Source organism: Cucumis sativus, chromosome 4, assembly GCF_000004075.3.
Source record: "Cucumis sativus cultivar 9930 chromosome 4, Cucumber_9930_V3, whole genome shotgun sequence".
NCBI classification, from domain to species: domain Eukaryota; kingdom Viridiplantae; phylum Streptophyta; class Magnoliopsida; order Cucurbitales; family Cucurbitaceae; genus Cucumis; species Cucumis sativus.
In genome coordinates this window covers 23,794,363-23,808,984 of record NC_026658.2, presented here as the reverse complement: position 1 = coordinate 23,808,984, position 14,622 = coordinate 23,794,363, and the positions used below count along the sequence as shown (strand labels likewise).

Below are 14,622 nucleotides of genomic sequence, written 5' to 3'. Positions count from 1 at the left end.
AAAAAAAAAAAATCTGTGTTTGTGTATTTCTCTACTGGCTAATGCAGATTTGTTTTATTCCATTTCTTTGTTAAATTTAGACTTCCAAATTCTTTTTCCTTGAATTCAAATTTGAAAAAATTACTACAGGTAAAAACTGAAAAATAGAATGAATAATTATGTAAAAAATTACCCATGTGGTGAGTAAAAAAACTATGAATAGTGGGAAAGTTTTCAATTGTTTTAGAAAAAAAAAAAAGAGGAAAAAATATAATTTAACTAGTTTAATTTACGAACTTGAGCATACTTTTTCCCTCCATTTAATTAAAATAGTTATTTCTCGTTAGAAGCAAAAAGAATTTGAAATGAATATAATTAAAATTTCAAGTTTGAATGGTAATTAAAAAAAGAAAAGAAACTTAAGAATTTATACAACAAAACGAAATTCATTTAAAATCCTTAATGACTTGAAATTCTTCAAATCGTGAAGTTCCAACTGAACATATAGGTCGGATCAAGAATTCAAATCATACATATTAGTACCCAAGACCAAGAGGGTTTATTGTATTATCAAAAGTTCCTTAAGAATTAAGGCGACGTTGGAATTGGTTTGTGTTGATGATCAGAGAGCTCAATTCTTGTCCATTTTGATCGAACTATTAATATCAATAGGGTCAAAGTTTGGCATACCAAACCACAGATCAACCCAATCCACAGCCCCTGCACCAAAAACACATCATATTCGTCACATTTACTCTCTCATAATTATATGAGATATTATTTAATTTCAAACAAGTCAAGATTTTCATTACCTTAGCGTAAAGTTTCATTCTGAATTCCAGAAAAACTGCTATTGAAATACCAACAAGATAGAACGTAGCCAAGTTTACAAACACAACCATGTGTTGCCACCCACATCCTCTAGCCACCCCTGAAGTTTTTACAATACATTTCAGTCACAGACATGTCAAATGAACAAAAAGAAAAAACGATAATGATAGCGATAGCCAGAGCGAGAGCATTAATGGAAACCTGATAATACGCCTTGCACAGAGTCGGCAAGCACGGAAATAGTTAGAAGGGGTGTCATGGAGGCAAATGCTTGTATAATAACAGGACTATCACTAAAGAATCCAGCCCAAGTGTTGTGGCCAGATGCCAAAAGAAGGACAACTGTAAGGCCAAGAAGAATTGAAAGTAGAAGAGTAACAAACATGGCTTGTCTTCCTTTCTCGGGATTGCCTGCCCCCAACTCATTTGACACCCTTGTGCTGTCCAAGAAAGTTAATTGTCTTGTTTGTTATGAAACTTATGGGGGCCATGCAGTAAAAGGAAGTAAAAAAAGAAGAATGAAAATTTGGTATACCTTGCAGCTGCACTCAGTCCATATGTGATCATGTAGGCAATGGCTTCTGTGTTTACACTTCTCAACACATCATTCCAAAGGAAGATCGTAGTTAATTATTGGAAACAGATTTGTAGTGCATTTTGACTACTTCAAAAGCACTTTTCAAATTGTTATAGTAGATCTGTCACCTAAAAGTGCGACATACAAAAAAAACATAGAGGATTATTCTTACCAAATTGCAATTAAAGATGTATTTGTTTCTGAGTTTGGAGCTAATCCAGCCAAGAACACAAGAATCTCAAATGCCCAATACTCCAAACTGTTCACATGAATAAAAACAAAATCCATCAACACTACCAACCCAATTAACAAAAAAACAAAAGAATTGTTCACATAGATAAAAACAAAAAGGTAATTCAAAAGTCAAAAGCACTCACCAAACCATTGCAGCAGAGGGCAAAGCAAGTTTCAAATTAACAAATATGTAATCAAAAGCTTCCACAGAAAATCCTCCCCATGTAAGTTCATATTTCTGAGACTTAAACACATGAATAGCCACAACCAGAAAAGCCACCCACAATGAAATGGAAGCAGCCAAAGCAGCTCCTTCAAGTCCTAAACTTGTCCAGTTCATAAAAGCATAAGCAACACCCAGATGAAGAATCAAAGGAAGTGCAGAGAGCACAGCCAGAAACATAACATCCGACTGAGCCTGAATGAACCTCACGCTGTTCTGTAAAAACCCATAAGCAAAAATCCCAGGAACCAGAAATTTCACATACCGAGCAGCCGTTTTTGATACATCAGGATCTTGCTGAAGCAATTTCAAGACGGGTTCTGTGTAGAACCATAAAATGGAAATGAAAATTGAGAAGGAAAAGGAGATTATACAAGAAGACTGCAGATGAATCCCTAAGAATCTGTATAATTTTGCCCCAAAACCTTGGCCGCAGAGCGTCTCCAATGCACCGCTCAGCCCCGTCTAGGTTTTAGGAAGTAGTTGGAACAAGCAATTAAACAAAGCAACTGAAAGAAATTCAAACAAAAATAAGGGAGAAGCGACCAACCATGAAAGCGAATCCGGTGACAGTAGCCCAGGAATTGGCGAGAGTCGCTCCGGCGAGTTCGAGCTCGCCAAGATGACCGGCAAACATGACGGAAACCAAAGGGATTAGGTAATAGAAGACATTAGTGAGAATCATTGGAAAGGAAATGGCGAGCTGTTTCTTGACCTCCTCTTTGTCCAACAGTTTCTTCCACCATATGGGCTGGTGAGTTCCATCGTCGCCGGCATGGCTTAGTTGGAGAAGAGGGTCACGTGGGTTTTCCAGCATTATGGTGTGCTGTTGCTTGTTGCTTGCTATGGTTGTTGACTTGTTGTACGTATGGGTTTGATGGTTATGGAAAAGCTGTGAATTGGATTTTACAGACAGAAATAAGGAGTAGGAAGAAGAAAAAGAAGATGAAGCATGTTAAACATGGTGGAAACAACATGGAACTCATTCATGATTATTCACCAAACGGATATCGTTCAATCTTCTTCTTCTTCTTCAGTAAATACAAATATTAAGCAACCAAGAAGAAATTGACACAAGTGTCAATGCATGCCTCTGAACTATATATCGAACCTAACGTATCTCTTTTTCTGGACCAAAATTTCATCATAACAGTCCTATCTGTCTTGTAAGATCTGACTTGAAACCATTTACTATAGGTGGATCTTGCTTTTATCGTTGCACTAAATAATATTACGTGAAAATCCATTTGTTCATTTTCACTCTTCAACTACTGGCTCAATAAAATAAAATAAATGAGAATGGTAGGTGAGATACTGATTCTCAAATTCAAGGGTTAGGAAAATGAAACCCAATTCATATTCTCCACACATCCTCTCCTCATTATCATTCAAATACTTACTAAAATATTTTTGTATTCTCACAATTTTCATGTTTTAGTTTTTGATAATGAGGCTATAAATTGATTTGTGTAAATTATTAAAACAAATCACATCCCTCCTTGACTTTTCTGCCTCCTTTATTCAATGGCTCATTCAAGATTATATATGTTATGTTTCTACTCTATATATGCCTAATTAAGTAATATTATGGAAGACTTTTCTCTCACGCCACCAACGTCTACCATGTGTAAATAATTCACTAAAATTTATTATTATTTCGACCATAGAGACAACATTATTATAAGTTGTAGGCTATAAATACGCTACATTATTAATATTATTTTGGATCCATCAAATTAGCAACTCCTCCAAATTTGGATTGAATTGTGAGTTTAGCTTTGACACATGTATGTCCCGTCGACAAGAGGTCTATTTATTACAATACATTTATAAGAAAAATGGATTTTAAGAAATGAACTAGAGGTGTACAATAGAAAAAACTAAATGGGTAGTTATTAAAGTTTAGGAGCTAAAACTGTCATACAAAATAAAAGTTGAGGAACTAAATTGATACTTCCATAAATCTTTCGAGAGTTAAAAATGCTTTTAACATAATTGTTTGGCAGTTAAATTATAAAAAAAATTATTGTAAATGATAAAATGGTTAAAAATATCTACAAAATATAGCAAATTTTTAAAATTTTATCAATAATAATACTCATTAATAGATGTGTATCAATATACATAGACATAGATAGTTATTAGTAGAATATGAAAATTTGCTATATTTTTTAAATATGTTAATTTATTATGTTATATTCCGTAAATCTTTAAAATATGTCTGAACCGATAAAAATTTAAAATTTTATTACTTTAGAATTACATTTTTAGTGTTTGTTTTAGAAATACACCAAAACTTCTAAATACTTATAAACTTTTAATAGTTAGTGTTAATACTCTTAACTTTCAAAAAAAATCATAAAAACCTTTCAACCAATTACTATAGAAAAAATCTAATTATCTTTTCTTATTTATAATTTTCTCTCTTTTTTTTTTTTTGTCAATTAACATCTTGTTTACTTTTCTAATCTCATAATCAATCTAGATAAAATTTTGTTATATTTATAATTTTAATTTTTTTTTGTTATATGAGTCTTATATTTGCAAAAGTACTTTTTTTAAAAAAAAAACCTCGTTTTTATTTAAAATCTTTAATAAATGATGTTATAGAAGCTTTTGATATGGTAATATCATTATCCACTGTTCATACATGTTTTAAAGCTATTTAATATATTTTTAAAGTTTTTTTATGAATTATTTAATTTTTAAAATACTTTTGATTTTTAAATTTTTCTCTTGTAAAAATTTAATCTCGATTTTTAAAATGGTTACAATTTAACTATTTACTTCACCCTTCACAAATAACAAATACCATTGTAGAATAAATTTTGGTTATTAATTTGGATGAAATTTTCATTTTTAGCACTCAATTATACAAATATGAGGATATACATCTAAAATTGGGACCATTATTAAAGACTAAATTATTACAAAATTATTAAAAATAATTGAGAGTTTTTTAGAAGTTTTTTTTTCCTAATAATCACTCGACTCATTTATTCTTTAAAAATAAAAACTATGCTAGTTTTTATTTTCTTTATTCTATTTGAAAATAATTTTAAATAGCTATTTTTTAATTTGGAAAAGAAAATATAGACTTCGTAACCACTCCTATTTTGAATGAATGCTTTTTTCAACATCTTAATGTCTACGTAGTTGTATTAAAAGATGGAAAATAATCAAAATTACCGATAATAATAAGAGTAATTGATTGAAATGGGTGAGTAATTGAATGCAAATTAAAATTGAGATCATAAAGCTCAAAAAAAGTGAAAAAAAGAGAGATAAAAAATGGTGTGCAAACGGAATAAGTTTTATATGTTATTTAAAAGTAAGTTTAATATGTATTGATCCATATCGATAAAAGTGATATCTTAATATGTTAGGAGTTATGTGTTGTGGTATAACAATAATTGAAAAGAAAAGGTTACACAAAATTTTGGTTTAATGCACAATTTTGAGAGGTACCAAGCTAAGCTTGTTTGAATAGGGAAGACCATAGGTAATAATAATATGTGACATTATAATTTGTTCCATTTTTTTCTTTTTGTCATGAATGATTTGATTTTGGACATAGAATATATTAAATGATAGTTTTAAATTTATGATTTTCAAGTTTTTGTTAGTTTTATGTTTGTACTTTATAGTTAATGAAAACTTAGGTTTTAATTCACACATTTATTAGTTTAAGATTTTAATCAATATACTATTCAACTTTTTTTATTTAGAATAATACAATTTACAACAAATATTCTAAGTATATAATTTGATTTTCTTTTCTACTTATAACTTATTTAAAAGTTGGATGAACTAAATCAAAGTTTAATAATAGAGGAGAGTTTTTTTTAAAAAAAAAATTAAAAGTAATGTAAAAATAATTATAAAAGCGGTTAACTTTCCTATATAAAACAAACACGAAAAATATATATCGTTAGCTCACAAATTGAAAAAGTCTATGAAATTTACTGTTTTTAAAATTTTAGGTTTATCCTTTTCTATCATCGTTTTTTCTCTTCTCTTATGCGATATTTTTTCTTTTTCTCTTCTACCATATTTTTCTTTCTATCATTTTTTTCTCAATTTTTAAAAATATTTTCATTTACTCTATTTTTTCATATTCTTTCTTCTTTAATTTTATTTTCTTTTTTATCGTCTTTTTTTCTCATTCGATAATTTTTTTATTTTTTTTCAAACTATTATTTGTTTCAAAATCGTTGAGATATTGGATTGCAAATGTAAACAATTGTATTCTAAATATAAACGATCTTGTACTAAATTTAAACAAGTGTATTAGAAAAATGATAGTCTAATTTAAACGATTGTATAGAAAAAAATAGACAAATCTAAATAATCGTTTTCCAAATATATTTTTTGAATTTTCTATTGTGAATCTGTGTGTTTTTTCAATTTTAAAAATTATTATTTACAGTTTAAATATTAATCATGGATAGAATATAGTTTGCCACTTTGTTCTATTTGTAAAAGACCTCTAAAAAAAATCATAAAAATCAAGATTTTAATATCAAATATGAATTTGGATTTTTATACTTAGAATGAGAGGTAAAAAGAGATAAAATCTTTTCAATTTATTGATATTGGGGTTGATAAAATAATTTATACAAATTGACTGGAAAATTAAAAAATAAATTTAAAATGATTAAGAAACAACTACAATTAATATTTTTAAATATCAAACATAAATTAAATGTATTGTCCAACAAATTTCAGTCAATTAAATTTTGTCATGTCATCACAACAAAGGTGGTGATTATAATTTGATTGGATTTTGGATAATAAGTTTTCTCACATTCAACCCAATCCAAGTCCCTCATGAAAAATCGAATCAAATAAGGGGGCCCAGCCCGCTAAGAAAATGGACGCAAGCCCAAACTCAAACCCAACAAGCAAATAAGCTCAAGTCCAATAGACAAATTAAAATATATTTTTTACCTATGGTATCAACTACAATACTCTATATAATTTATTTAGTTATTTATATATATATATTTTATAATTCATAGTGAATTAAAAGAGGCTTAGCATGTGTTAATAAAAAAAAATGATTAAAATATATATTTACAATCAATCTAGAAAAATAAAAATCCACATCCAAAATTTCCCCCTTTAGAAATGATATCATTTTATGGTCTTTATTCTCGAAAAATATGAAAATAAAATCTAAACAAATCCAAAGGCTTAGTCTTAGTCTTGAAATGTGTGCCCAAATTATTTTCCAACCACATATTGTTTTGTTTAGAAAAGGGTAAGAAAAAAGTTATTATATTTATAGATTATTAGAATATGTAAATGGTTTTAATTTAGATTATAATAACATGATTTTGACTGTAGCCATTTGATAAATAATAGAGTCATCAAATCAATACATGTACCCTTCAAACTTTTTTTAAAGCCACTTGTGACCACATAATTGTCAAACATTATGTAAAACATGAATTCATAATAAAGGTGATCCAACCATATCAACTACCCACTTACCTTGTTTTCACAGATGAAAAGGGTTTCTCCTACCAAATTTAGATGAAGATCAACTTTTTACTAAGGTAATTCACCTGCCTAATATCTTTTTAAAACATATACATCGTAAAAAAATTATTCTAAACGTCTAAACAACACCTACTTAAACAGTAATTAGATTTAGCACTTTTATGGTTTTATGGTTAATAACCTTTTCCTTTTCTAACAACTTGATTAGGAATTCTTATTTTCATAACAAAACGTAAAGTTAAAAGAAATGAGAGGAACAAATATAAATTTCAGAAATGGAAAACTAAAAACAAAATTGTTTTGAAAAAAAAAATCTTAAATTTAGGAATCTTATACTTTTATCGAGACTTCCATTTGGACCATTTTTTCTTTTGTTCTATTATTATTATTTTTCAAAGTGATATTCACTATATATATATATATATATACACACAATATTAGGTATTTAAAAAATGTTAAATAAAATTTTAGAGAGACAAATTAAGTGCAATGCATATGCATTCTTTCAATTTTACAAATATGCTAATTGAGTTGTAGTTCCATAAAGAACAAAAAGAATAAGGAATTTAAGAAATTGTGGAACATATATATATATGTATTTCAACATTTTCAGATAAACAACAGATGGAATAGTAATAAACAAGTAAAATAGAAACATTAATTTTCTTTTTTTCCTTTTGGGTAAAAGGAACAATTTCTTTTGCTCCTTATTCAAAATTTAATTTTAAATAATTGGAATAAAATTTTAAATTATTCCATAGATTGTGTATTTTGGAATAAGAATATTAGCAAATGCTAACTATATAAATCAACGACTTAAAATATAACTCCCTCATCTAAAAAGAAAAAATCAAAATATTGATTTTTCTTGAAACAGTGGATGTTCAAAACTATGAAAAATATTATCAATTAAATCCAAAAATTCAAATCCAACCTCTAAATTCATGGGAAAAATAAACTAATAAATAAAACCCAACATCAATATAAATAGCTACCAAAAGAAGAAGAAGAAGAAGAATTATCACATAAAAAATTAAATAGAAAAAGAAACCCACACTTCAATTTATGGATAGGAAGACAAGATCAAAACTAGTTATTAATTAACAGAATATTTTGAGGTTATAATTAAATTATGTTTCATTACAAAACAAAATGTAGATCCCACTAATTAAGGAGATGAAACCCAAGTAATTAATAGAAAAACGTATAATTGATGTTAATTAAAAGGAGCAAAAAGGTAGGAAAGGAAAATGATATATAAATGGATGGTGATTGAGCACATAATTTATTACAAATATTATAATGTTGAGACAGAAAAATGAAATCCAAAGACAAATCTTAGCTAAGACAATGTCTGCAATTTTCAGAAAGGGAAATCTAATGCAGATCAGTAGATTGTTCCATAAAGTTTGGAGAGTACATACATTGATTATATAATTTGGAGTTGGAAAAGAAAAAAGAAAATTGATAATAATAATAAAATTAAAAGAAATTTCATTATTATTATTATTCTTTCTTCTCCTCTTTGGGTGGTGGAGCTGGTTTGTCTTCTTTTTTGGCTTCTTTTTTGGGTTGATTCTGATGATCTTGAGCTGCTTTTGGCTTGCCTTGTTTAGGCTTCATGAAGCAAAAACAAGAACAACAAGGACATTGAAACAAGAACTTCATTCCTAATTCTCTTCTCTCTCTTTACTTATTTTCTTCACTTCTGATCTTTCTACTCTCTCTCTCTCTCTCTCTCTCTCTATTTTATTTCAAGCACCCTCTCCTATATTCAAAAGTGAAGATATGAGAGATAAAAGAGATAAAAGAGAGAGAAAGAGCTGTTTTATTCTTCTTTTCCCTTATCATGTAATAATGGACTTTATCTCTTTGTTTTATTCAAATCTACACTCAATTATTTCACTTTTACCTTCTTGTATATATCACTTTTTGAATATTATATCACCTCAAGTATAAGGAGTGAGCATCCGTAAAGTCGGAGTAGATTTTCGATCAAACCAACATAGCTATATCATCAACATATAAAATGTAGAGGTAGAGGTAAGGGTCATATAATAATAATAATATTGTTTTGTTAGAATGTTTATTGATGAATAAGTAATGTGAAAAAGTGATAAATGTATTAAAGGGGAAAAGAATGTAAAAAGGTTAATGAAAAAGGTATTATTGGATTCCAATTCAATCTTTATCAAGAGAGGGAAATGAGAGATGCCCTATTAAATAAATGCCAATCAAGGTGTGGGACAATGAGACATGCATGTATGAGTGTGTGTGTGTGTGTTTGTCAAAAATCTATTATTATTATTATTTCTTTAAAATCAAATTTTGCTACCCCTTTCATTAACTTTACCCCAAGCTGGCAACCATTACATGAATATTCAAACATGTTGAGTGTGATGAATTTATTTGGATTAAATTACAGGTTTAGTTTTTAAATATAGGTGTTGTTAGAACTTTTAAAAATATCTACTAATAAGTATATATCAAATATTATGTCTAACGGAACCCTAAATTTTTAATGTCGTGTTTAGTAAAGTCATAAATCTTGAAAATTTTGAACCTATAACAGTAAAGCTTTTAAATCCTTACTCCTACTAAAACGATGATGATTAAAGGATTAGAAAAAGAGTCCAAATCAAAAACGTAATTAAAACTAAAGAAAGACTTTTGTGTTGCGCATTTGGTATTATTCACATTAGATGTCAAATTGGCATCTTATTTTGTACCCACTTTTTTTTGACAAAGTTGAAGCTGCCCATGTGATAGCCAATAAAACACAACTTTGTACATTTCTTGGCCCCATCTTCCATCTTTGGTTTGGTGCCATCAAATTTATTGTGATAATGCTTGGTCATTGTGGCTATAAACTTTTCTCAAAATTATTTTATCAAAGGGTAACTTTTACTAATGATTAAATATGTCTTATTAATTAAATACATGCTATTTATTTAATAAAGTATATATTTTAAAAAAAATAATTGGGCCAACATTTCCTAATCATCACTTTGATTTAAAAGAAAATCTCTATAAAGAAATGGCATGATTTCTAGCCTTCGGAGAAAAAAATAATAATTTGAAAGAACCATTATTCTCTTCTCTATCTTGGTATGGTACATAATTAAATTTACTTTGGTGGATCATTTCTGTTTTTACAATAAAATTTGAATTGTAAATAAGTGAGAATTATATTGTTTGTCTTACTCGAGTTTTACCATTAACCATTAACTTCACTACATATTACAAGCTCCTTAGAAGGTTGTGGATTTGCAAATAAATATTTTAATTACCTTTGTATAGGATTTAAAAAAATCATATTGAATACTTACAGAGATAAATAACAATATCTACATTTTTATTTGATTAAAAAAAATCAATGGGGCCTTCAACGTACTAAAGCTTTACATTGTAAATTAAATCATTCTAAATTAATATAAGTTTCAGCAGTTGCAATTACATTTTAAAATTAAATATTTTAGTTAAAATTGAATCAGATCATGCTTATATTAATGGTAGAATTTTAACATATAAATAATAATATTGAATCCATAAAGGTATACAAATATTACAATTTATACAATTATGTAAATTTAAAAGTCTAATTTAACTCAATTTTAATACATTTTTAAAGTTTAAATGTCGAGTTTTAACAATTAAAAGTTTGAGAGTATAATTGCAACGTTATCATATTTTAGGGATGAATTCAAACAATCGTGACAATTTTGTAACTTTTAATGTACTATTTAAACAAAGTTAAACTTTTAATAATGTAATAAGTCATACACATTTCAAATATCACTAAAAAGAAATCACTTAATCCATCTTTTGTGGGTAATCTCAGGCCGGAAAAAAATGTCAAAAGAGAGAATAAATCCAAAATAATAATGAAAAAGAAAGTTGTCTGATCTAAAATGAACTCAAGACATATAAATGTACGACTCATGAAAAGTGCCAACAAAGAGGGGAGAAGCAATAGAAGTCACTCGACCAACTCAACTAATTTAAAACATATAGTTTAATTAGCCTTCTCCAACCAATTTGCTCGACTCTTTAGGTCCATTTCTAGTAAAGTGTTGTGTGGCACTTTCACACGTCCAGAATTTTGTTTCTAAAAGTAAGAATGATATCTGAATTATTTTTCTAAAAGGATAAAAGAAATATAAGGTTTAACCGACTATATATATCCTGATGTTTATTAAATTTCTACCCAAGAAGGTATATGATGTCTTAACTAACAACATCTAGGTGTCTACCAAAATGTATTAGAAAGTCTGCTCTTTTGTTCAACTATTTATATCTCACGTTCTACCCTTTTGCAATCATGGGCTTCCATATGAAGCCCAATATATTAATGATGGGCTATTAGTCGAGTGGGTACAAACAACAATGATCTTACTTTTATGGCCCAATCTCATTCTAGGAGGTTATTGAAATGAGTAGCAATTTTAAAAATAATAGTTTTAATGAATAACAACTTTCTAAAAAAACATTTTAAAATATAGCAAAATCACTTTTATAATTTATAATATTTACCAACCATAGACTTTTTTTTTTGACAGATTTTACTATACTAATTATTTTTTTTCTAAATGTTAATGTAATGGTTATATTCGAAACTATTTCTAATTAAATTTTTAGATTAAAATGTCAGCAATAAAGTCAAATGACTCATCATTTTCCTGACATTCACCCACTTGTTGATCGTACAACTCTCCACGTTTCATCATTAACATAATAATTGTTAATAAAAACGCACTCTTAAGAGGTAAAAATGGAAAAAATAAAAAGGAGAAGAAGAAGATCCACCGATTGAAGTTTACCGTAAATTGGAAAAATGGCTTACTCCAATCGATCTGTTGTTGCTTTCCGTTTTTCAAAAGCTTTGTTTGAACAATGCCATGGCGCTGCCGCTGCCGCTGCTGCTGTTCCTCCCTTCTCCCCCGCTCCCGCCGTTTCTATTTCTTATAAGGTAACTTTTGTAGGAATTGAAAACCAAAATTTTACTTTTTAATGTCCCCTTGCGTATGTTCTGCTTTTCATTTTATGATAGAAAAACCCAACATCCCATTTTGAATTTGATAGTATGATTATTTAAATATTTGTTTTTTGTTCATTTAATTACTATCTATTGATTGATTTTGTTTTCTTTTAATTTTGTTCGTTTGCTTATATACTATTAGGGGGAAGATCTCGATCCTAATAACATTGCTTTGAGAATCAAATTTCGATAATTAGTATGTTAAAGCAAACATTATTAAATAAAAATAGAAATATATAAGGTTAGTGATTGATTCTTTTCTCATTGATTACTTTTAGGGGTGAAAACAAAATCCCACATTGGTTAAGGAATGAAGTGATAAATCTAGGATTGGTTGGAAAAAGAAAGTGATCAAGAAATCACACATATCTCATCAGGTTTAAGATTTTTTTTGCAAAATCACGAGGGTTTATACCCGAAATGGACACACGTTGTCTACAAATAAACGCTTTCGTGGTATTAATTATGAAAGAAAAAGTAGTTTTTAACCCATCGAGCTAGATTCAAAATAAGCTGTTTTTGTAGACAACGTGTGTCCAGCTCGTCCAACTAGGGGGGCGCCATTGTGGCAATAATGTGAGAAGAGATTTGATGATTATAATTTGTCTTCAATTCAGGTTGATACAAGCGAGGAAAGGGACGTGACAGGAGCAAAAGCGGAAGAGCTGATAGCAGAGATGGTCAAAGATGGAAAGGTGAGAAGTACAGTGGAGGTGGCTTATGATGCAACGAAAGGGACGGCGGAGAAGGTGAAGGACACCGTAATTGCAGAGGCAAACGAAAATGTAGTGGACACTACTGAGTACAGAAGCATGGAGAATATGGGTAACTATCAAAAACATCTTACTTTTTTATATATATCTTTGATCCATCACAATTGGGTGATACGCACAAATATGATCAGTTAGCCTCGAATTTGCACAAGAAGCGATTCACATGCAGACTCTTTTCTATCATATTAATACTAGAATTAAATAATTTCTTTATCATGATTAATTTCAAATTAAAAATATTCTTCATTTTAACTATAATTCAATTCAATTCAAACTAACTATTTATTTTTCTTAACTTGAATATGAGCTGCTGTTGAATTTTTATTTTTCTATTTAACTTGACTTAAAACTCAAATTTATATTTTTTTAAAAAAAATTAATATGAGAAATAGTTAATTAAATATGCACGAAGATTTCAAGTGTATACATATCATTTGGAAAAACAAAAATTTGTAGCCAAAATAAACTTCACTTACTGATATCGGTACATGTAAGGCTCAATCGCCATCCCGTTGTACTAATAATAATGTATAATTTTGTATTTAGGTAAAGATATAATCGTGCAAGTCTATATTGTTGACTACTGCTACACAGCTATAGAAGCACAATTGTTAGTGTGGAATGAATCTGATACCTAATGCAAATAGATCAAGAAAATTTGAAAGAGACAAACCCATCATCTGAAATTTTAAGTAAATACTCAAATACATGTTTCTTCCAATTGGAAGTGCTTTTGATAATTTCATTTTCCCTTTTGGAAAGAAAAAATAGATGTTATTATTTATAGCTTTTGATGATCTGATTGATGAAGAAGCTTAAGGTCGTATATTTTCTTGCAGATGATCAGAAGCAATAGTTCTATGGCTTTTTAGCTTCCAACTGTTTGGCAAATATGAAAAAAGGGGATGAAGTTTCTCCATCGTCTTCTTAAATTAAAACCTCTCAATGTTAAGGGGTAATATGAATTTGGTTTGCCTATAATTTTATTGATTATATATAATAATAATTTTTTTTGGTTGTGGATGGGATACAATTTTGAGGATGATCCTATTGCTTCTTATAATATATACATATATATATGGGTTATTGTGTTTGTGAGTCTACCAACGTGATAAAAAAAAACTTGTACAAGTGATCAAATTGATGTGTGTCTGATAGACCTTAGTAGGGATAGAACTCTATCATTACCGTGATAGATATCATGTATAGGAACAAGATAAAATTTAGTCCTGAATTTGAATTAGTGATAGATATCATGTATAGGAACAAGATAAAATTTAGTCCTGAATTTGAATTAAATCTTGAGGATTAAAAAGCAGGATTCCTATTTATTTATTAATGATGATTTAATATTTTCTGTTATTTCTCTAGGAGTGAAATTAATTGAGTATATACAAAGCAAAAAAAAAGAAAAGGCGATATATAAAATAGAATTATTTGTAATACAAAATATGTTCACAAA

At 28.5% G+C, this 14,622-nt stretch overlaps 3 protein-coding genes across 3 annotated transcripts; 1 reads left to right on the top strand and 2 right to left on the bottom strand.

Annotated features, from left to right (window-relative positions):
• Positions 1 to 398: 398 nt before the first annotated feature.
• On the bottom strand, positions 399 to 3,187 carry LOC101203764 (protein DETOXIFICATION 19). Its single transcript, XM_004151401.3, has 7 exons — positions 2,395 to 3,187; positions 1,765 to 2,309; positions 1,560 to 1,646; positions 1,346 to 1,402; positions 1,012 to 1,250; positions 792 to 910; positions 399 to 699 (listed from the first exon to the last, which is right to left on the bottom strand). The coding sequence occupies exons 1-7, from the start codon at positions 2,659 to 2,661 to the stop codon at positions 568 to 570; spliced, it is 1,446 nt and encodes a 481-aa protein (XP_004151449.1). The 5' UTR covers positions 2,662 to 3,187; the 3' UTR covers positions 399 to 567.
• A 5,400-nt stretch (positions 3,188 to 8,587) lies between these two features.
• Positions 8,588 to 9,184, bottom strand: LOC105435295. The gene has a single exon (XM_011655765.2). The coding sequence runs from the start codon at positions 9,015 to 9,017 to the stop codon at positions 8,856 to 8,858; it is 162 nt and encodes a 53-aa protein (XP_011654067.1). The 5' UTR covers positions 9,018 to 9,184; the 3' UTR covers positions 8,588 to 8,855.
• Positions 9,185 to 12,104: 2,920 nt separating this feature from the next.
• LOC101215612 lies at positions 12,105 to 14,263 on the top strand. The gene is made up of 3 exons (XM_004146011.3): positions 12,105 to 12,318; positions 13,005 to 13,212; positions 14,000 to 14,263. The coding sequence occupies exons 1-3, from the start codon at positions 12,184 to 12,186 to the stop codon at positions 14,014 to 14,016; spliced, it is 360 nt and encodes a 119-aa protein (XP_004146059.1). The 5' UTR covers positions 12,105 to 12,183; the 3' UTR covers positions 14,017 to 14,263.
• The last annotated feature ends 359 nt before the right edge of the window (positions 14,264 to 14,622 follow it).